This window comes from Onychostoma macrolepis, chromosome 22 (genome assembly GCF_012432095.1).
Source record: "Onychostoma macrolepis isolate SWU-2019 chromosome 22, ASM1243209v1, whole genome shotgun sequence".
NCBI classification, from domain to species: domain Eukaryota; kingdom Metazoa; phylum Chordata; class Actinopteri; order Cypriniformes; family Cyprinidae; genus Onychostoma; species Onychostoma macrolepis.
The window spans coordinates 22,698,044-22,722,970 of record NC_081176.1 but is presented as its reverse complement, the minus strand read 5'-3'; the positions used below and the strand labels follow the sequence as shown (position 1 = coordinate 22,722,970).

Below are 24,927 nucleotides of genomic sequence, written 5' to 3'. Positions count from 1 at the left end.
TGGTGGCTTGGAATGTGATGTTAGCGCCGTGCTATTCCCGCTGGAATACAAAGCAATGCTGGAGAACTGTGTAGATCTCAAGGATGGGCATGATAAGGTCAAGGTTAAAGGTTAAATTTGAGATAGATAAACAAGACAATATGATTATCTTCTAAATGCAGAATATCAGGTCCTGCTTGACCCCAAATCTAGTTTAACATGACCTCTGATGGTTCATTATTTTTATAAATCAGCGCTATGGTAGATATAAATATTCAATAAACACATTCATTCATTACATGTAGAAACCTGCAACATTAACACAGAATTCGGCTGATGTGTGGCCATTGGAAATTGGCTATTTTGCAACAATTTTGAAAATGGCTCACCCTATCAGATTTCAGATGACGTTTAGTCTGATTTATTAACTTTCTTCATCATTTCCTATCCTTAAAAAAGAAAGCTCACTGGAATGATCATGTAATTTTAAATTAATAATAATAATAATAATAATAATAATATTATTTTAATTTGAGATTATTTATTTATCTATCATTTATTTTTAAATAATGTATTGACAAGTCTTCCTCTCCTCCACATAATTTCATGTTCACAATTGAGTGAACATTTTAACAAAAAGAAAGCTAAGTGTAATCATTATATGATTTTAAATGAATAATATAATATAATATAATATAATATAAGGCTGTCAAATCGATTAATAGCATCCAAAATAAAAGCTTTTGTTTACATAATATGTGTGTGTGTACTGTGTATATTTATTATGTAGTGTGTATATTTATTACTATATAAATACACACGTGCATACATTTATTTAAGAAAAATATGGTGTTTGTATATTAAATATATTTATATAAATAATAATTAAATATATTGATATAAATATGAATATATATCATTTTAAATTTAAATGAATATATATTAAATTTACATGTCTATTTATATATACACACACATATATATACACACACACATATATATATATACACACATACATACATGTATATATATATATATATATACACATATATATATATATATATATATATATATATATATATATATATATATGTGTATGTATATATATATATATATATATGTATATATATATATATATATATATATATATATATATATATATATATATATATAAAATAAATATATACATGTAAATGCATGTACATTTTCAAAATATATACTGTATGCGTGTACATTTATATATACACAATAAATATACAAAGCACACACCCATGTATTATGTAATGTACTTCTATTTTGGTTGTGATTAATCACGATTAATCGTTTGCCAGCACTAGTGTGCATTTATACTTCTATAAATATACACAGTACACATACATATTATGTAAACACAAACTTTTATTTTGGATGTGATTAATCACGATTAATCGATTTGACAGCCCTAATACAATAATAATAATAATAATAATAAAAATAATAATAATAATAATAATAATAATAATAATAATAATAATAATAATAATAATGTACAAAATGAACACATTAAACAAGCTTATTTATTATATTATTAATATTTTCAATCACTTCATTTCTTAAATTATTTTATTTCTCATCTTTTGCTTTTGGATAGTATGGTGGAGAACTCACAGGATGCAAGGAGACTGACACAAAATTTTATCAAGGAGAAATGCGTTACAGAAAACGTAGAGCACTACACTCATAACTAGCTGAAAGCATGATAAAATTAATAAAAATATATGTACGATATGGGCCTGCTAATAACCCTAACCGCACCTGTTAATAAAAAGCAACACTAATAAGCTGCACGCTGCTATGAAGCGTCAAGAAAAAAGTGATTTGAGATTTCTTAGTGTTGCTCAATAATTACAAATTAAACTTCCTGTTGAGATCATACACCGACCACAAACCGGCGAGCACACGAAACTATAAAGGGTTCATAGCACTGAGACACATTCACTGTAAAAGACAAGAACAGCTAATCTCTCCAGTTATTTACAAGCTGCCTCTCCTTAACCCTCCATCAATGAAAACATGAGGCGCTTCATAGGAAATCCTTTCAAATAACTTCAAATAATGTCAAATAAATGCAAGCACAGAAACGAGAAAAAAAGAGAGAATAACCCACATATGCATATCTGTTTATTTTCTTTTATTTCTCCCTTTAAACTGACATCCGGAAAAAGATCTGAGAGGGATCGGGGCGATAAAGTCTCGCTTTTCCATCTGTCTGCTTCATTTGCAAAAAATGGCCTCCTTGTGATTCAGATATATACGGCGCTCGAGCCGCTCCACATGGCAGCTGTAGGTGACCGCGGCCACAGCGAGTCTCTGGGGCCGAGGGATCGCACTTCATATTTCGCCGCCCTCTGTGCCAGCCTCCAGTCTGTTCGCCCCTCATTTAGAGTCCCTATTCGAGCAGAGCGGCTAGTGGAAGAGAGGAGGATAAAAAATCAATTCATATTTCCATAATCCACAGTCCTGTCTGTCTCCGTCTCTTCCCTCGCCCTCTCTCTCGTGCGCTCCCCTGGGGTAAAGTAACCCCTCCACCCCGATCTACGGCCTACAACTGTCATTACGCGCCGCAACAATAAGAGGATAAACAAAGGAGGCCTGTAGAGATCGGAGCTGCTGCTGCCATATGCTGGCTAACTTGGGGGAAAAAAGGGATTTCAGTGGCTAGAGAGGGAGCAGCCGTACAAAGACGCGAAAAGAGCCTAATCCTGGTAATGAGGCGACTCAATGAGAGCTTTTATGTCGATGTGGAAAAGGCCGATCCATCTGTACACATCTTAAACCAGAAACAATCTTGTCACCAAACAAGGACTAGAGTTTTCTTAGTCGTTTTATTTAAATCGCACTTCTGGCTTTTTGTTCTTGCTGGCCAAGAAAGAGTTTCTGAAGCTTCGCTGCAAAAGCCTGATGAAGAGCAAAGTGCACACGGTCACGTCTTCTTTCTTGCGTTCTCATTTTAGTTCGTAATGAAGCGTCCAATTTGCTTTGCGCGAGAGGAGAGGCTTGTACATGGAGACCTTTGAGGCCGAGCGAGCAGAAAGAAAAGAAAAAAAATAAAAGTGTGAAAACCGCAGCGCTGCACTCTGACCCAGGACCAGACCCACTTCTCCTTGTGCAGAGAACACACATGACCTGAACTACACTCAAGTTCCAGCCAACAACACAAATGCAAACATCTCAATTCTTCTTTTACTGATCAGAATTTTAATGTTTAAAGTTTTGCAACGCCTACTTGAAAAAAGTGTAATTAAGAGGGAGATAAAATTATAAACTCAAAAGATTTTCAGGTTTTTAAAGCACTTTCAATTATTGCTCAATTGATTTTTAACATCCGATACCATTTATATTATACCATTTTACATTTATTTATATTTATATATATTTATATATATATATATATATATATATATATATATATATATATATATATATATATATATATATATATATATATATAAAATATATAGAGTGCAGATATACACGATTGCAAAATTAATAAAAATGTAAACGTTTAAAGTCATATTAAACATTTTCTACATTCTAGAGAGAGAGAATATAGTATATATTCAAGTATATATTCATCCATTTTCACACACACACACACACGTATATATACATATATTTTTAACTACAAAACGTATTCATCTATTTTAATATAGATATTCAAATATATATATATTTTAACATATGCAAATAAATAAAATTATTTAAAATAAAATTAAATATATTTAATTTAATTGTTTTAAATACTGATATTAAATTTATTTATTTTTAAATATTAATAACAATTTTAATATTTGTAATATTTCATATTTAAATAAGCTTTTAAAATAAAAATAAAACATCCATCCATATTTACATTTACAATTTAATTAATTGTTTATTAATTAAGACGTACTCAAAACTGCTAAATCAATACATTTTGCATAGCATTCAAAAGAAAGTTATAATATAATATAATTTATTTGTTTAATTTTTAATTCTTAATACATTTATTTTAAAATACATGCCTTTAGACAAACTATTAATATTCATTGAATTATTTTGAAAACATTTGCAAAATGTATTTTTAAAAATTACAAATTCAATAAAAAAAATTTGGGGGAGTATTATACACACTAAGTAGAATGAGATGTGACAAGATCAAAACAGCCCAATATCAACTGATTACGTTAATATAAGTTTTTTTCAGTAAATATTGTTACGCATTACTAGTGTGATATAGTACCAACTCATAAGTGACACACAGCTGTACTGGTGTGAGATACAGCAGTGGGCGTATGAAGCTGCTCCATCCGCACCCATTCACATCACAGCCAGCTGATAATTACCAGAACAACGCTTATTGAAGACCTGCTCACCGCTTTTCATTATCAGCAACATCACACCACATGGCAGAGGGAGAGAGAGAGAGAGATAGAGAAGGAAGGAAGAGAGGAAGGAGAGAGGCCTTTAGGAGCAGGAGGGGTTGTGGATGTGGTGCTGGCGGTGAGGGGTGGGGGTGGGAGGGTGTGGAGAGAAAAAAAAAAGTTCCTCTGTCTCCAACCTGGTCTCCAAAGTCCTGAGGGAACTTCCACAGCACTGTTGGATCTGTAAGAAATTGACAGACAGCATTAATCAGCAACCACGCACCGTTCAGAACACATACATATTAATGAAGGGGGTGGGGGCAAGGGTGGATTCTCCTATGTGTCGGCACACCGCGGCAGCGAGCGCAGGCATGGAACGCTCTGCATATGCAAATGTCATCCGGTTAGATAGAGGCCTTTAGAAACTCAGAGAGACACAGACAATACTCCACTACCTGCAGAAACAGCAGATGTGTGGCGCTGCATTAATATTTCACACCTAAATTTGTTAAAAGGAAAGCCTTTACAGCAGTCATTAAAAATATAATGTACCAATTGAAAATATAATTTATTATGTATTTATGTTATAGGCTATATTTTAAATTATTTGATTATTAGTCATTTTTAACGTAAAATATAGTTATATATAAACAAATAAAATAATAATATTAGTAATAATAATAAATGTATTAATTTATTTTGTTTTATACATGCATTGTATACTTAGTAGTAATATATTCTAGGTATGTATATGTTAATATATATATATATATATATATATATATATGTGTGTATGTGTGTGTGTGTGTGTGTGTTATGTAAAATGTAATGTATCATTTCAGAGGAAAGATTCATAATTATTAATATTATTAATAATTATTTTTGTATATGAAATGCATATTTATAAAACAAAAAATAAATAACCATTATTTTTATTATAAATTAATATTTTTATTTGTACGACATATGTTTTATAATAATAATAATTATTATTATTATTATTATTATTGTCATATTATCATCATCATCATATTATTATTATAATTTTTATTATTATTTCATTATTATATTATTATTATTGCACAATATTTTTGTTTATATATGTATAATAATAATAATAATAGCTATTATTATTATTATTATTATATTCGTATATTTCAATCTTAAAATATTATAGTTTACATTCAAGTTATTTATATATTTTATTTGTTTAATTAAAACTAAATTATTCCAGATAGCTTTCTTTTTGTTAAAAAGGTACATGTGTGTGTCACAGCATGTGTGCTAACCACTGTTTAGGAGTTAGTAACTTAACTCAGTATCATGATAGCTCCATAATGTTTAGATTTTTGGTTTAACGCCGTAATCTGTCATAAATAAGTGTGTGCAGACTTTAAAAACGACACGCCTTGTGACACATAATAAGGCAGAACTCCAGACGCCTCCGCTATGACTCACTCTAAAAAGATCAGCTTGGACCACAAAACAACAACTCAATGTCTACTGAAGGTCAATGAGAGGACCCTGAAACCAGACAATGAGTTTGTGCACAGACCCACACAAACAGTCTCATATGAGGGGTGTGAAAGGTACTTCTGATCCAACAACTCCATATTATAACAATAGCGGTGAAAATCTTTGCTCTCTTCACAACTCAATTAGATTTCGATTCAGTATTGTGTGCTATAAACACTGTAAATTTACCTCTATTTGCAAGGTTTTTTTTTTTTTTTTTTTCCTGAGCATACATTTTTCAATAACTATATTAACTGTTAATTTAGAATTCCAATTATTTTATGTATTAATCCAGGGGACAGATTCATGAAAATCCCCTAGAGAAAGAAATTACTGAATTTAGATAAATTCGAAAAAGTTTGTTCCTAAGTGCAATTCTTAAGAAGTTCTGAAATATTTTCCGAACTTCTTACTTTATTTTTAAGAAAAGAAAAATGACAAGCTTTGGGGTTTTCTGATTGCATGCCAATTCCTGCAGAAGACTTTCAGTTCTTTGTCTACTGTCCACCGATTACCATAATAATCATAGTAAATGTGCACATTGTATACATCACTACTGGTCTGACTTGTCATTTAACATCTTACCTTTGGGGATTTAAGACAAGTTGAAGGTTATCCTAACTTATATTTACGATCATTTTTAAGAATATTGTTTTCAGGAATGCAGTTTTGTCTTTAGAACAACCCTAAGAAACATTTATGTCAAGAAATGGTTTTGAGAACACAAAATATTCTTAACTTTATTCTTAATTTAGAAAAGAAGATAAAAAAAGCAGTTTTGAAGACAAATCAATGAATCAAAAACAATGAATCAACAGTTTGCTATATAGCTACACAAAATATTTGGCAACCAAAACGAAAACTGCAAATAGCTACACATCATTCTGTTTTCTTTTCAAGGTAAGTTAGTATTTATACTATGACCCTGCATCAAAGACCAGACTGTTACAGGAAGTTCAACTATCCTGTTTGATGAATGATAAATATGCTCGCAGAAGAGATCAGATGATCACACTGAACTAGTACAACAGCTATGACGCAGGACTCAATGTGTGGTCACATTTATGGTTGCTCAGCAAAATTTCACAGGCGAATCCGGTCAATAGAAATCATGCGACTGGGAGTTTTGCATAAGGGCGAAAAAATTTCATGATGGTCAAGCAAATTTGGGCGCTAACCAACGGAAAGCTGCTTGCTTTGAAAGTTACTTGTGCTTGGCTACATAGATCACTACACTGTTGATAATTAACTTTTTTGTTGCGAAATTTCACCAAAATTTTGATCATGTGAAATCTTAAGACCAAGCCAACAAAGCAAGGACTAAAAGTATGTTTAAAGCAAAAATACCACCACAAAAAAAAAAAATCTACCTAGAAACCACTTAGAACACTCTAGCAGTGCTACATACATCAAAGTTTCAGGAATGACAACCACATTTAAATACGAGAGTGAATCCCCTAAATAACTGTTTCGTAAGGAAATTACGAAATTGACACTGATAGCTACAGCAATGATCTGTCAAAATTTTGGTATGTAGCTTATATAAGTGTTTTGATTTAAGTTGATTAGGGGCTTGTTCTTATTTGCCATTTTCTTTTGCTAGTAAGATCGGGCAACACTAAGAAGTCAAGGCGTACTTCCCTCACTGAGATTTATTGAGCCGTGCATATAGACCTTTTTCCTGAGTAAACGATGAGTGAACCATTACGAATTCTAGCTTCCGACTGGATGCTCTTCTGTTTCGGTCTCCATAGGAACCCATTCAAATAGTGCACATCTGTTTTTGTCATTAGATTATCAGCTCGGAATATACACTAATTTCACTAGAAACACTGGAGACCGGAAATGCAAAGCATCGTTCCGGTAAAAGCCTCGTTCACACCAACAACAATAACTATAATGATAACTATATTAGCGTCCACACCAGCGGACGATATCGTCTGTTTATTCTAAGCGCACACTTGTCTGCCGCATTAAATTCTCGAGCTTGTGATAGCAGGATGGATTCTGATTGGGTGTCAAAGTTTGTATCATTCATCAGCTGGAAAAAATATCGTTCTGGAAGTGATTCCAACGATATCGTTTCTCTGTGCCTTTATCGTTATAGCTGTAGTGTGGACTTTTAGAACTATATCTTTATCGTTATCGTCCTTGGTGTGAACGGGCCTTGAGAGTCAGGCGTGACTTCCACATTCAGGAAAAACATCTATAGAAAAATACAACTTTGATATGCTGTGTAGAATTTCTGTAGAAGCGGTTGCCACTACCTACATTTTCCACAATTCTTGTCACTCCTGTAAATTACTGAACTGTGTGTACATAACAGGATTAAGCACTAAAAGGTAAATTGACAACCAAATTTAGCTGATGCAGTGTACGTTTTTATTTTTAGGTTTCAGGTTATATCGACAAACAAACAGCAGCTATATCAATGAACCAGATCAATGAGTCGAGTTAAATTTAGAGTATTTGCATGTTAACCGTTTCCTCTTTCATGTCAGCATCAATTTAGAGACTAACAATATGAACTTCCCATCATATTTGAACCGAAAGTCTTGCTTCCGCATTCTGATCTAATCCACAGCAACAGTGCTGATGATTCAGTTCTGCTGTGCTGGAACTGATGTCAGATGAAGCAGTGACTAGCACAATGAACGCTCTGATGATTTAGCATGTCGGGCATGAACCCAACTTCAACCTCCAACCTTCCTTTGCTGGATGGATCTCTCCATTTTTCATAACCCAACCCCTTCTTTTTTCGTATCTTCCAAATCCACCGTAGTCACTGCACTGCATGGCAAACATAAATATGCCCACATATTCTCCACCGGTGCTGACCAGAGTTCAGAGAGGAAAGAGGTGGGGGGGGGGGGAGTGAAAAGACTGACAAAGGTGCATTACATAATCCCATTGTGAGATTTCACGGACCTTGTCTTATAATATTTTTACAAAGACTGAATTTCCTTCTCCCCAGGGATCTGAAGCCCAACTCCTCCATCTGATCTGGCAGAGTCAGGTCAATTTTATGCTGATTTTATGGGTGAGAGGATGGGAACCACTGCCAGGGAGAGAAAGAGGAACACAAGGGACAGAGAGGGAAAGAGAACAGAAAGAAGAGATACGCACAGAGACAGAGAGAATGATGGGTAGCTGACAATAACATCTTTAACATTTTAGGTTAAAATTTCTATAAATGTATGACAGTGTATATTTTAAATGCTGTGACTGCCCATCGTTTATTTCACCTTCTTAAAAATGTTGGTTAAACCAACACAGTGCTGGGTGAAATATAGACAAATCAAGCGATTAAGTTGTTTTGACTAAATGTTGAAACCGACCTTCTGGGTAGTTTTATTTAACTTGCCTATTGTTTAAAAATTGCTATATGGATGCATCAGCAATACATTTTTTTATTATTTTTTAATAATAAAAAATGTATTAATAAGCAATTTAAAAAATAATAATTTAAAAATAAAATAATAAAATTTTAAGTTTAATACTTTATTATTTATTCAACTTATTAATGAATGTTCATTTCCAACCTCTTTTTGGGTTCATTTTAAGCAAGAAACATGGTAATTTTTAAGAAATAGTTGTGTTAAAACTACCCAGAAGGCTGGGTTTAACATTTAACCCAATCGCTGGGTTTAGCCATATTTCATTGGTTGTTTTTAAGAGCGTAATCACTGTTAAGCTTCAATACAAAGTGATTCATCACAACATCATAACTAGATTAGGATTGGAACTCTGCCCAATATGTGAGAGACAACAAAATAATAAAATTACAATGATATAATAAAACAACAACTTTGTATTGAATTCGCACCTACAGGGAGCCGACTGTAAAAAAAATAAATCGGTTAATTGTGAGCCAGTTTAATTCATTCTAAGCATCTCCCTCTCTCTTATTCATTCAGTCATTTATTCGTTTGTTCATTCATTCTATTGTTTGTTTGTTTATTAATTTGTTCATTCACCATTTGTTCAAGCATTTAAAAGTTTTGGGTCAGAATGTTTTTGTTTTCTTTTGTAACGTTTTTACAGTGGAGATCTGACAGGAAGCAAGTGAGAGACAGAGAGGGATGGGATCGGGAAAGGTCCAAGAGATGGGATTCAAACTCGGGACATCTTAAGTGCAACTGCACCATATGTTGGCACGCTGCCCACAAGGCTGTCGGCACCAACGACTATTTTTTAAGAAATGAATACTTTCATTAAGCAAGGATGCATAAAATTGACAAAAAAAGAAAGCGATTTCAGCTTTGCATCACAGAAATAGATTTTAACAATTTTAAAATATTTTCAAATACAAAACCGTTATTTTACATTTTAATTCCCTAACTTTTGAACAGTAGAAAACAACAGCATGTGATCATAAACTGCATGATAGCGAAACAAGACAGAAAACTGATGTTCAAACAGATGTCACAGTACAGGACACTGCTGTCAATGCTCTTGCGTCAACTGCTTTGATATAATAAGAAAGAAGAGGGAAAAGACAATAAAAAGTGTAATAAATAAAAAGACATGCAACGCCATAAATGGAGGCAAGAGAAAGCGATAGGTGAGAGGGAGGGGTAATAGAGGGGCATTGCCCTCCAACCACGCACCTTCTGTGCTGCATATCCTGGAGGCTCCCGTGTTCTTACGGATTCAAAAATACCTTGAGACACATGCTTATTCATACACAGAGGCAAAGGACTTGCAAATCTCTATCCCAGTGGGATTTCGGAACGAAGGGGGGGACTCACACGAAAAGCCCCAAAAATTCAGATGAGCTCTTTTATTATTAACACCCGCTCTGTCCCTTCAACAAGCCAGATTCGGCTTCGAATCTGAGCATTGCAATCAAATATTTGCCATCTAGTAGGAGTATTCAAAGCAGAGATGTAAACATTTTGCCACTTTTTTAAGAAAGACGACAGCACCTGGCGTGATCAGGTTACACTAATTCCAACCGACGTCGGAAGTAAAGATGGGTTTCCGTTCAAACATGAGCTTATTTAGCAATTAACCTCCCAAATGTAGTTTTCACAACTGGAAAAACGTGCAAAAATGACCGATTGGCTGACCAACTGTCACCCTTTTTTGGTAGGGGGGAGGTTTGTACACTGGGGAATGTAGAAAGATGAAGGCCCCTGTCTGTGGGTGAAAAGCTGTCAAAGGGACCCCGGCTCCTTGCCTCCGCAGCCTCCTGCTGCCATATTGTGAGTGTGTTTGCGCGGGGCGGGCAGACACAAAGGGATTAATGGGTTAAGGCTGAAAGTTGAAGGTTAGGAGGGTAAACCCAACCCCTGCTGCTGAGCCAGGGAGAGAAATGTCACCGTGACAGACCTGGGGCTGCTTAATCCCCCTCTCGCCCCTCTTACTCCCCAACGGCCTCCCCTCCTGGGCTTGACACACTGAGGCCGCTCCTGTTCCCAGCAGGTCTGCGAAGCGCCCCGAGCCAGTGGGCACACATAGACACGGAAACAGACAGACAGACACACACACACACAGGAACAGGGGCAGACTAACTTGACAGACGTTTCAACTAGAGCTGGGCAGTATAGAACGTACAGTGGGAGAAACGTGTCAGTCGGTAGAGAGATTGGCGAAGAAATGTGAAATACAGAGGCGGATGTGTCTGAAATAAATCAAGATGAATAAAAGGTATTAGGCACAATGCATATAGTCATACATAATTCAACTGGTGCGTAGTCACAGGTGTGTGTATGGAGAGTGAAACTCATTTTCTCCACAGAGAACTTGATATTTAATGAATCTCTATAATCCCTTGGAGAAAGATGTACTGTGAGCTCTGACATTATCGGTTATCTGTTGTTGTTTTTAAACATATAGGTGAAGAACCACACTACCCATAATCCTAAAAAGATCATCCACCAATCAGGGGATTGCAGCAAACACACTCCTATGAAGCATTTATTTATTTATTTTTCATTGTATGTCATATTTAAATCAAAGGTTATATACATGGCAAACTTAAAAATAATATTTAAAATAGTCTAAATAAAAATGATTCAATGAAGTGTGTACAATTATTATTATTTTTAAATGTATTTAAAAAAAAAAAAAAGGAAAAAAATAAATTAAATTAAATAAATAAAAAAAAATAATTATATTTCAGCTTGATATTTGATTTTTTCACAGGCGAAACATTTGTAAAAATATCCATTAATGTTTCTTTTTTTTTTTTTTGCTTGTTTGTTTGTTTCCTTCCTTCCAAGTACCATTTAAAGCAGAACACTATAATAAAATGTGTTTTACAGTCAAGGAAGACTTTGATACAATTTAATAAAAATAGTTTTTGGTAACAAATAAAATAAAATAGAATTTAAACTTAAGTTTTAAGTAAATGAAAGTTAGAAATGTTGTATTGGCAACTAACTCAAATTTAAGCACTAAAATTACTAAAACTGAAAGAAAAAAAAAACATAGCTAAATAGAAATATATTAAAAAACTAAAAAAGGAAAACAACCACTAAAACCTAAATTAAAATGATAACTGAAAATACAGAAATAAAAGCTACTTGTAAATATTAAATCAATACTATAAGGAGTACATAAATTAATTATAAAATTACACTAATCAGGTGTAATCGGGTTGGTATTTTCTTAACGTATATGTTCGTAAATAAGAATATTTTGCACTAAATTCAAAATGTTGTTTTTATACTCATAACAAAAGACATCACAACTTAATTTTGTATTGCACCTTCCTATGATCTTTTTTGATTCATTTGATAATGTCATTTGTATTACTTCACTGGACTCTGGTTCACTGTGCTTTATTCCCTTGTAAAGATGTTATAAGTACAGTTTCTTGTACCTTTTTTCCCAAGATTAAGATACATTTTTGCTTCAGTTTGACTTGAATTACTTTTTTTGAGGAAAGTTTTTGAGGAAATTACTAAAAATTACTAAAAAAAAAGTGGACTGCTGCAATCAATTGGCTATTTTACAATGGCTTAAAATCAGACCAAGTATTTCATTTGTAAACATCATTGCCACAGTTATTTCATATACAACAGCATTTTTACAAGAGAAAATAGCTATACAAGTGAAAATTACTTGAGATTTTGGTTATACCACCCATCCCAAACTTCAACCTTGGACAGACATACGGTAAACAGTCCACAGACACAAGATGAATTTCAATAGTAGTATTTAAAGCATAAGCCCGTTTACAACTGTCCTTTACCAATCATCTCAGCACTTTCAATCTGATGTAACACGCCAAGGTGGTGGCAGCTCAATGTAGTGCCGTCACTGTTTTCATCTCACCACCATTGAAAACACCTCGAAGAAGTCTAAAACCTCATCGGCTGCTGTCGACGGCAAGGAAAACAATCTCGCCCGCTCGCATCAGAGCCGGCAAGTAATTTGACTGCGGAGCGAATGCCAGCTAATGGGTGAGAATTGAATTGAAATCACCTCCGAGGAGCGAGCTATTTTTCTTTTTTGCTTTCGCACCCAATGTGAAGCCGGCCGTGGGTGATGGCAGGCTTGGGAGGGCCCTTCCAGAGATTCCCCCTGGGCTTCGTGCACGGCTAACCTTCGACAGGACCGCCGCTGCGTGGCAACACGCCGCCGCCCCGAGCGCAGACAGCGCGGGTCAGTCGCAAATCAATGTTTTGACGTCCCGGGAATGCTTGTCTTTAAAAGTCGATACACGCCGCTTTGATAGAGCCGAGGCCGGGGGGAAGAAGGTTAATAGGTGAGTGGTGGAAAGAGCTCACAGCTGACACCACTTTTTACCACCTCTGTCTGTCTATCTGCGAACGGGATGGGTGTAGAGCCAATACGCCAAACGCACGCCGAGCCGATTGAGTTGCCAAGCTGTCATCGTACGCTGATGGAAAACCTCAACATACCTTAATGGCTCCTTGGGACCGAACTGTGTTTAATAAACTGTGTCAACAAGTATTGTGAATATGTGAGGTGTCATTATCATAGTATTAAGTAGTATCGAAGTAGAGTCTAAACTGTACAACCCACAGGGCAATGGAGACGGTCTGTCAAATTACACAATATAACGCTGTGTCCTAGTCAGTGAGCGACAAAAGCGGCGTCCAAAACACTCCGCATTACTGATTATCACATCAAATATGATTTTACTGGCTGTTATTGTGGCGCAATGCGCAAAATTTGTGAGTTAAGAGTGGACAAACAAATTACTTGTCGATGGCTAGGACAAAACAATCAGATTTTAGCACCTGGCAAAGTGGACGAAGTCTGAAAGATACAGTAAGCGACAGCACATTTGTCCACATGACTTAATATTTAACATCTGATTGCCCGTTAATGTGTTGCGAATCGACGTGTTGCGTTTTCATTGTGGAAAGGCAAATTACTTGTTAATGTAATGATCGTATGGCAATGTAAACAAGGCTGTAATTCTTTCTTACATATCACTGTCCTCTTAAGGCCCGTTCATACCAAGGACGGTAACTATAGCAAATAAAAATTGTATAGTTTTAATTACCGTTCTAACTCTATGAGAATAAGGAAGTCCACACCACAACTATCACTGGAACTATTTTCACGTTTTTTTCAGCTTCAATATTAACAACCAATCAGAATCCATCCTGCTTTGAAGAGCTCAAGCATTTAAAGCGGGAGACAACAAAACGGCAGCACATGCTTATAATAGACAGAACCATTTAATTCGTTGGTGTGGACGATAATCTAGTTATTGTTGTTTCTTTATAGATAGCGCTCTTGATGTGAACAGGCCTTTATGCTGTTTTAAAGTGATACAGTCTTTTTATGGAGGTAAATTTAAAATGTTTTAAGAAAAGAAAATTTAAGGAATATATCGATTGGAACACAATACGTAAATATGGTCTCCAAATATAAATATATTTTATTGGCAACGCTTCAAAGTTTAAAAACTCAACTTCCAACAGATCTCTATTACTTTTTATTTCATTGCACAAAATAGTCTAACTAGAATATGGAAATAACTTTCACTGTACCTTCTGATCACACTGCAACAGTGAGACATTATTCATCTATTTGTCTTGTTTTCCAGAGTAAATCTCTAAAGACTCTTAACTCAAGATACAGTTACTTGAGAAGCAAAATGACATGAGATAAGAAATCTTGTATTATGAGAACTTGATCAAAATGAAGTGAGTTTCTGGTTAAAACGAGAACAAATATCTGCCAATGGGCTCAAAAATGAGCTTAATTCAAAGGAAAGTTTTAATATCTCACTGACAAATACTTGTTCTTGTTTCAAGCATAAACTCCCTTAATTTTGTTCAGTTTCTCAGAAAACAAGACTTCATCTGTCCAATTTGCATTTTGATTGTCTCTTGATTTAAAGAGGTTTAGATATTTGTATTGGAAAACAAAACAAAAAAATACTGAGACATATATTCATTTGTGCCACGACTATGAGTTTAAGACTTTCTGCTCTGATTTAAGACCCTTTTAGGCCTTAATTTGTGGAAGAGTGATTAAGACATTCTAAAACCTTTTTAAGACCCACACAAAGTTTGGGATAGCTGACCCAAACTTGAACATTAAGGCATCATTTACTCAACCTCATTTCATTACAAACCTGTATGAGTTTCTTTTTTCTGCACAAACAAAAGAAAGTACACCAAAGAATGTTTTGACTGGTTTCGTCCATGAAACCAAAGCCAAAGGGGTCACCACTGGACAATGAGTCTTTTTTTTTTTTAAATATATATCTACAACCATGAGGGTGAGCTAATGAATACATTTTTGGGTAAACAATGCCTTTAACACATGAGACTAACTCTGCAATGGTAACATGTTGTAAGAAGCGTCCAAAATATTTACAGTCAAGTCTCTTCTGCACCAGACAAACGAGTGCAAACGAGTGCATTGGAAACCAGTGGTTTCTGTCTTCATCCAGAGATGAAGGACTATGTGTTGCCTGTCTGCCTTTCCTTTTTGTACCCTCCCTCCATGCCTCCTTCTCCTCTCATCTCATTCTTGGCCAAAAGGTTAAAATGCTGAACTCGCAACCTCCTTGGCAAAACCTTTTCTTCTTCCGCTCCTTTTTTCGCTCATCTATAAAAGATTTATTTCACAGTATGTAGAGGTCTGGATTAACCCACTCCATGCCCCAGAACAAAGCCATTGTCTTTGTGCCCGAACAGGTCCGTGTAAAGAGGAAGCACCAGCTCCTCGACATCCACAATAATGCCATTGTGCCTGGCATGCTGGAAGGGTCCTGGTTGTCTTTGGGGGCTCGTCTAGACTTTGAGCCAGCTACTCAAGGAACTGGTAGAAAATCCCATCAAGCAGTGGAGTGAACGTTAACTAAGGTAACCCGCTGTGAACCTGATGAAGATGTCAACCGAACATATGGCAAAAAAAAATTTCTTTTGTTGGTACAAGGAGCTTTTTTCTTCCCCTCCAGAATGAAGGGGAGTGGAGAGGGGAGGGAGGCCAGTGTTTGGAAGCCAAAAGCAAGGAATAACTGTGGTCATCAGTTTACTTCTGGATCAGTAACTTTATTCTAGCTTCGAGCAGCTCTGCCCCCAGATCTCACAATTAAAAGGGTAAGCAGATTAGCAGGCATCTTTCAAGCTTGAACTGAAAGAAAACACTCAGTCGTTTTAAAATGTTTTTTTCCCCTCACTCTTTTTTTTCCTCGCACGCCACAAATAGCATTACATTTCATGCTACTTTAGCTGGCAACAGCCTTAAAAAAGGATATACTTTACAGCAATGATATGCTTCTTTAAAGTATCACACTGATCATTTACTGCCTGTGAACTTCTCTGTGAAAAGAGAAACCCAAAAATTCACATGTACTGAGCATGCAACTGCCAAGATTACAAGTTTAGGAAGTTTACAAGAAGTTGCAGCGATTGAAGCTGTCTGTTGTCACGATTATGACATTTTGCCAGGTTCTTCATCTCTATACTCATAAGACTGATTAATGATTTACCTGTGTTCATGACAGTTACAGCATATATATATATATATATATATATATATATATGTATATATATATATATATATATATGTATATATATATATATATATATATTTATATATATATATATATATATATATATATATATATATATATATATATATATATATATATATATATATATACATATACATATACATATATATACACATATACATATACATACACACATACGTGATAAAATTATTACTTTTTATAAAGAATATTAAAAAATGTATATACACTACTAATAATAGTAATAATAACAATAATAACAACATTTACATTACACTTAGTCATTCAGCAGACGCTTTTACAAATGTGACATACAAATGAGGACAATGGAAGCAATCAAAATCAACAAAAGAGCAACGATAAGCAAGTGCTATAACAAGTCTCGGTTAGCTTAACAGTACAAACAGTAGGTTTTTTTTTTTTTTTTTTATTATATAATAATATTAATATAATAATTATTATAAATAATATTATATAGTATTATGCAATAGTAATAGGCCTATATTTCTGTCCTAATTTCTGGTGACATTTTAAGGTGGTTCGTATAAACCCTCGAGCTGTCATTCTGCATTGCGTCTGTTTGTAGCTGAAACATTTTGCTCATTTTTCAACAAACGCTCCTCATTCCAAATTTCGAGAAATGCCATCATCATCATCATCATCTCCTCTGTGTGTCATTAGCTTCTTATAATCACCTGTGACACCCAAAAACGCAATCACACGAATGTCAAAGTGAACCTGAAGCATGTTGCATTTGTACGTCATACGAAACCATGGACTTAAAGCGATTCGGTCTCATTTGTGTGCAAGTGAACATATTTATCTCATATATAAATCCTAAAGCACTATGATTAAAAGGTGATACAGATCAGTTACTGGCATGGTGTAACTGGTATGGCTCTCCGGCAAACATCAAACGCTGATTATTCCCATGTTTTATCGCAATGTGTGACAATTTGTCAAAAGCCTGTGCGGCTTCATTTGCATATTTTACATACACTTATAGAGTTCAGAAAACAGCTAGGAAACAGCACAGAGAAAGAGAGAGAGGAATAAAAAAAAAATCTTGAAGCTAGTTGGGGTGCAACCCAATTTCACAGCTTCATGATTGAGTGGAGCAGCATATGGATGTCGGCTATGTGACAGTCCCGGCATATCACTGTATATTAGTGCAGTCTGTCACAATACATGTCCAATCGCGGGAATGTTTATCAACTGTCTGCATGTGAAAGATTTTTTTTTTTTGCATACCATTTGGTTGGGCTCATTGCTAGCATGTAATGCCGGGAAAGAAAGCCAGCGCACCACAAAGAGAATAAACAACATTCAAACAATCTGCCTCGCAAATCACACCTTAACTCCTGACTCAAGGGTAATTTATATGCACGGTACAGACACGGGAGGAGGAGGTGGTGGGGGGGGGGGTTCTGGAGGTATTGCCAAGCTCGCTAATCACATCAGTCATCAAACTGCCTTATCTCAAGCTAGGCTACATCTCATGGACATTAAAATGTCTTTACCTCTTAAAGGGGGGCAGCCGCGACTCCGGTTTGGGTGCGTGAGGAGAAAAGCTGGAAAGGGGCTGCAGCAGGTAATCACAAGTTGCAAACCATATGCTCGCACCATCTGCCTCACACATAACACATACACACATCTAAAAATGGGCTACCTTGCAGGAAAAACTCAATTATCTATTAAAGCATATGACAATTAGGCATTGGACAGAGAAGGTGTTTTTATAAGTACTGTACACGTTTGTAGTGCCTATGCCTTCAGGCGATCAGCAGTGACCTCTGGGAAACCAACTCTTCTGGGATAAAAACAGAGAAACGTGTGAATTTTTCTGAACTGATGTATCTGTGATTTGTTATGATGTGCGATTCGTTTCAGCAAAAGTGTTAATGTTGAATTTGGTACTATGAAAGACAAGACAGCAGTTTTCTGTTCCATGTTGTCTGATAAGCAAATGACTCTTATGAGCGATTCGTTTAGTGAATCATTCTGAAAGACTGACTTGAATCAGACCTGAATGAATCACTGAATCAGTCAGTTCCGTTAACGAATCAACATTTGTCTCACTTCATTCAACTTCAACTTATAATTACTTTTACTGATGGCTGTCGTGAAATGACGCACATTTTGCGTGTTTTAAGATTTGTGAACCTTAAATCTGGATCATTAGTGATTGATTGTTCATATGACATGTAGTTAAAAATTATTTTGGTCTGTGCTCTGGAACTTAGCATTTAAAAGGAGACTACAGACTTAAAAATGCTTTTAAAAAAATGCAAATGTGTAAGATTTTGAATGCCAAACATTCTAATAATGTCAACAGGAGATTTTAAAACTTTAAAGAGGTCAATGTAATAATTATTGTAACGAAATTAATAGTTTTATTCAGCAAAGATGAGCTAAATTGGATAAAATTGATAGTATAAGACATTTATAATGTTACAGAAGCTTTCGGATTCAAACAAATGCTGTTGTTTTGAATTTTCTATTCATCAAAAAAAATTAAATAACAGTGCACAGTTTCCACTAAAATATGTTTTTAGCATTGATAATGACGGTAAATGTATTTTGAGCGGCAAATCATCATATCAGAATGATTTCTGAAGGATCATGTGACACTGAAGCTGGAGTAATGATGCTGAAAATACAGCCTCGCATTACAGAAATAAATAACATTTTAAAATATACTCAAATAGAAAACAGCTATTTTAAATTGTAATAATATTTAATAATTTTATTATTTTTACTGTATGTTTGATCAAATAAATGCAGCCTTGATGAGCAAGAGAGACTTCTTTCAAAAACATTAAAATCTTACAGACACCAAACTGTAGAATGGTAGTGTAGCTCGTCGTTTAAAAGCATTTCTCACAGAAAATAATGAATGGTTTGAGGATGAGAGAGGCATGCTCACATACTTAACTAATGAGAGTACTGTATGCTAATTCCATCTGACAGAGAAGGAGCCGAGGACCAATCAAGTGAGAGACCACGGTTCCATGTGTGACAACAAAGACCTCATGGATGAGTCACATGATATTCAATGACAAATAGCATAGCAAAACCCTCACAAAGACAAGCAGTGGGGACTGACCTACATTCAGTGGTGAAAAGTGGGCTGGAGACCAAAAAGAGGCCAGAACTGTGATACCAAACTCAAAAAAAATTGCCACAAGTCACTCTGCACGTGAACATTTTTAGCCGAGGTAGGCCTATATTGCAATGTTTGAAAAATGAGAACTGAGCTAATGCAACAAGCCTAGTCTGCTTTTAAGGTTACAAGGAAACTTTTCTGTTGGCTTTGAGGATAATCATATGTAACTGTGCACACCTACAAAACGAAGATGTTTTTGGCAAAAATAAATGAAATGGACAAACAGACAAATTCTCCACCTAGTGTAAGATCAATTGTTTTAAATAAATAAGCATTTCAGAGAGGAAGCCATAAGTTTAACCAAAATCCAAACTAATATGAACCCAACAGGCATTTAAACAGAATGAAACAGCACACAAAGGTTTTGAGAAAAAAACTGGATTATTTTTTAACTTCACACTTGGTCTCAGAGACACAACACTTATGCCCAACACTTCTTTCTCAAATAAAAAAGTGTGAGACGCAGTGGTCAAAGATGTCCATCTAAATGTGTATGGCTGTAGCAGTGGAGTTTTCAAAGGGATAAATTGAAAAAGTTATATAAACAATTAATTAATGAAAATGAATAATACCAATATATTACTATTTAATTATTATTATTAGCAGTAGTAGTAGTAGTAGTAGTAGTAGTAGTATTAATAACACTAAATTTGATCATGTTACGTACACACACACACACACATTATATTAACAATTATTATTGTTGATAATATTAGCAATATGGTTTAGTTAGTAATTAGTAACATTTGGTTTAGTGCTGTCACACGATTAATCGGGATTAATCGCATCCAAAATAAAAGTTTTTGTTTACATAATGTGTGTGTTGTGTACTAGGGTTGTGCCATATCATAACGTCCACGATAATACCGTTATAAATTTTTACATGATTAAAAAAAAAAAAAAAAGTGTCATATTGCGATATCCATGATATGGCGACGCAATGATGTATTTACTAGAGATGCACCGATTGTTCAACAGCTGAAATTATTCAGCCGAAAATAAACAAAAAGACCTAATAAATTGTACCGAACAATGACGAGACGCGATCAAATAGAGGCGCGCACTAATGCAGCAAACATGACGGCAGTGTCAAAGCATTTAAAACTGTCCGAGAAAGACGCAAAAATCATTACAAGCACCGACAGCGAGAGACCGTTTAGTACTGCGTCGCATGTCTCCGATGAGAAGAGGAAAGGGTGGTTGTTGCTGGTTACTGTATGATGATTAAAATCACAAAATGGCCTTTAACAATTAAATACACTGCAGAACGTTGTTTTCTAATACACGCCTGGATTGCATTGAAACAGTGCTGCATGAGCTTGTGACGCTGTCTCGTTAGCCAGGGTTCAAAGTCCAAACTGTGAGGGAAATCTGCGCTAAAACTGTATTACTCGTCAGTTGCTCAGTAACATTTTATGAATTTTTACAAGGCATGTGACAATGTGATATGTGCATCTCCTCAACTTAGTAATGAGAATAATTTATAAATCTGCTGCTGTCAACCAACAAAAAGAAGCACCGAGGACTTCCTGCGGGTTTCCGTCAAAATAAAAGCTCCATCAACATTCATAAATGTTAGTATTGTAATTTTACTGTTGTTCTGTTAAATAAAATTTTAAAAGACAATAATAATGATAATAATTACAACAGCTCTATTAATACATTTATTATAATGTTCACACAGTGTTCAAATTGGGATCTGTAATATTTTCTAATGTTTGAAAATAATTCCCTTCTGCTCAGCAAGGCTGCATTTATTTGCATGAAGGGGGACTCAAAAATGGCCACAAAATATTTTACTAACTTAATTACATTTTAAGTTAAATTGTGCTTTGCTGGTATAATGTCTGCTAGAATGTTAAAAAGTATTTTTAAATTGTTGTTTTGTATTAGTGTACAATGTTTATTCCATGTAGTGTCCATTTCATTCATTTAACATTGGAGGTATCCAAGTTATTTGACATATTTGAACAATAGTTACTTTCCCTGGTAATTGGTTACTTTCATAACGATGTAACAGTTACTAACTCAGTTACTATTTGTGAGAAGTAACTAGTAACTATAACTAATTACTTTTTTTAAAGTAACTTGCCCAACACTGGTCACTACTCTTGCACTGTAATGCTGCTTCTGCCACCTCATGACAATAGATTTATACTTCGAATTAGGTAGTCTGTCATCGATGACAGTAGCTCATTGGAAAAAGATGGAAAATGCCCTTCATTGTGTTTGAACTAATAAATGCTGCTGCCTGCCAGCTGCAATCACCAATAAAAAAAATTGTTCCATACTTTTTTGTATATTGTCATAAATATCGTTATCACAAATATTCTTGAAATATCAACAATATACCCCTAGTGTGTACTGTGTATATTTATTACGTATATATAAATAAACACATGCATGTATACATTTCAGAGAAATATGCTATGTTTTTATATTAAATATATTTATATATAATATAAATTATAAGAATATAAATATATACATGTACATATTTTCACAATACATCAGAGGTGGGGGACTCGAATCACATGACTTGACTCGAGTCTGACTCGAGTCGCAAATTTAAGGACTTGTGACTTGCTTGACTAAATAAAGAAAATGACTTGACTTGACTTGGACTTGAGATCCAGTGACTTGAGACTTGACTTGACCTTCATGACTCGGCAGGATTTGACTTTATAACAACTCTAATTATTATTATAAATCATTACGACATAATTTGGTAAACAAAACGCAAGCCACTGAACCAGCAGCAGAAGTGATCCGAGTCTGCGCAGTTCATGACACTGCATGAGCACAGGAACACAGCGCGCCAAATACAGGGAGAGAGAGATCTCGTGATGTTTGGATTAACTATATGCATTTGCAAAGCCAGGACATCACCACTTCATAAAGGCAATGTATGTAAGCTTGTTCGTTAGTTGAAAACAGCATTGGTCTTAAATTCAGCTTAGGTCTGTCATTAAATTAAAGTGATTATAAATTAATAATCTCGTGTTTGTAATTAACGACGTCAAACTTTAAATTCGCTGGCGTTTCGCCTCTCAAAACAGTGCTTTAGTGTCAAGTATCCCTCTTTGTAAATCAATAGATGGAATTATACCACGGAAACCAGTGTTTTCGATTAGTGATATTTCTCTTGAACCCAAAATCCAAGATATGTTGTCAAAATGGCCTTAGTATGAGTTTTTATATTTATAACGATATAGTAATATTTTCAGCACGGCTGCCAACAGTTCCGTTGAGCCCACAGCTAGAGTTACGCGCGTCTCTAAGCAACACACTGAATACTGAACGAATCCAGGGATTCGAACGAATCGGTTGAGTGATTCAGTGGCCCATTCTTGCTTGTTCATGAACGAATCAATTTTGAATGAATCAGTTCAGTGAACGCTTCTGTGCTAAAGCAGTGATTTGCCACCACTTACTGGTGGCATTAATGTCGTAGAGTAGGCCTATCATTTCATTTCATATTTCTATATTCAATTTTTTTAATTATTTTTTTCCCCAACAGAACAGAAAACAAAAACAAAACAAAAAGCTTAGGCAGACCTTAAATGCACAGCTGTCAATTTAGTTCTTATTAAGATACAATCAAAGAAATCGATAAGTTACAGGGGAAAATACATAAACATTAACAGTAATAGGCTTCTTGTTTTGAGCCATGATGACAATAGTTTTCAAGAACAATGTAGGCAATCATGCAAAGTGAAAGAAAGAGTCCAAATTGGGTGTCTATATCCGATGAAAAATTTGGGTCCATTTTATTTCTGATATAAGGGGTGATTTGTAGTCAGCATATTATTTTAAATTGAATAGCATGTTTTGTTACACACTGAAATTCTTTAGCGTGCTCCGAGACTGAATCCCAGGCTTCACTGGAGACATTTAGTGAAAAATCATCTCCTAGGATGGTCAAACTCAATATAACATAAATACGAGATACATATTTTTATCTTGGATTTTTATCACTATTTTCTCAATTACAGACTTATCAGTATACAAAGTAGTATTTTGCCTATTTTCAAAATGTTATATTTAAAACATTATTATTTAAAATGTATAATTAAAAAAGTTAATTTCTGAGGAAAAATGAATAAGGTCGTGTGGCAAAAATATATTTGTTCCTGTTTGATACTGTGACTTGACCCTTATCAGGACTCGACTTGACTTGCTTGAGGTGAGCCACTGACTTGACTTGACTTGCTTGATTTGTTTGTACTATGACTTAAGACTTGCTTGAGACTTGAACATGTATAATAATACAATAATAAATATAACAATAATAAACAAAAAACAAAAACTTTTAATTTGCATGCAATTAATCGCGATTAATCGTTTGACAGCACTAATTTGTGTGTGTGTGTGTGTGTGTGTGTGTGTGTGCGTGCGTGCGTGCGTGCGTGCATGCATGCGTGTGTAATTATTTAAGTTATTAACTATCATTCATATCATCATAATAATAAATATCATATTTACATATGATAATGATTTAGGTAACAGTATAATTATTATCATTAGGAGTGTGTGATACCCAAATCACACAATTATCATTATTATTATCATTATAAAATGCATTTTCTACTCAAAAAAGAAGCCTATAGAAGAACCTAAGCAACTTTTAGTAGATCTTTGTTAAGAGTCGGCCTTTTTGGTATTTGTTGAAGTCAAGGCAAACTTCCTCCCTTGGCTCAGTTTCCAGCATTTGAAATGACACAATGCGAAAATCTAAATCGGCAGGATTAATTATTTACCACATCCTCACTTTTGATGTCATTACACAACCCCAAGAATAGACGTCTTTCCCAAGAAGTCTTTCCATGTTCTAGCAGACTGACTGCGACGGTGCACTTAAACAAGGAAGTCTGGATGGCTGGGAGTGCTGCCTCTCAGGTCACCAATCA

The 24,927-nt window shown here is 34.8% G+C and overlaps 1 protein-coding gene across 5 annotated transcripts in view; it reads right to left on the bottom strand.

The window, feature by feature from the left end:
* dennd1b (DENN/MADD domain containing 1B) overlaps positions 1 to 24,927 on the bottom strand; it is a 106,089-nt gene that overhangs the window by 71,600 nt on the left and 9,562 nt on the right. For 3 of the 5 annotated variants that reach the window (XM_058761829.1, XM_058761834.1, XM_058761831.1), the window contains exon 3: positions 4,559 to 4,602. The exons of 1 other annotated variant lie outside the window; for it this stretch is intronic. In XM_058761829.1, coding sequence (XP_058617812.1) covers positions 4,559 to 4,602 — 44 coding nt within the window. Of the gene's footprint in view, positions 1 to 4,558; positions 4,603 to 11,435; positions 11,503 to 24,927 lie in introns of all 5 variants that reach the window. One more of the 5 variants, XM_058761830.1, reaches the window with a different exon arrangement.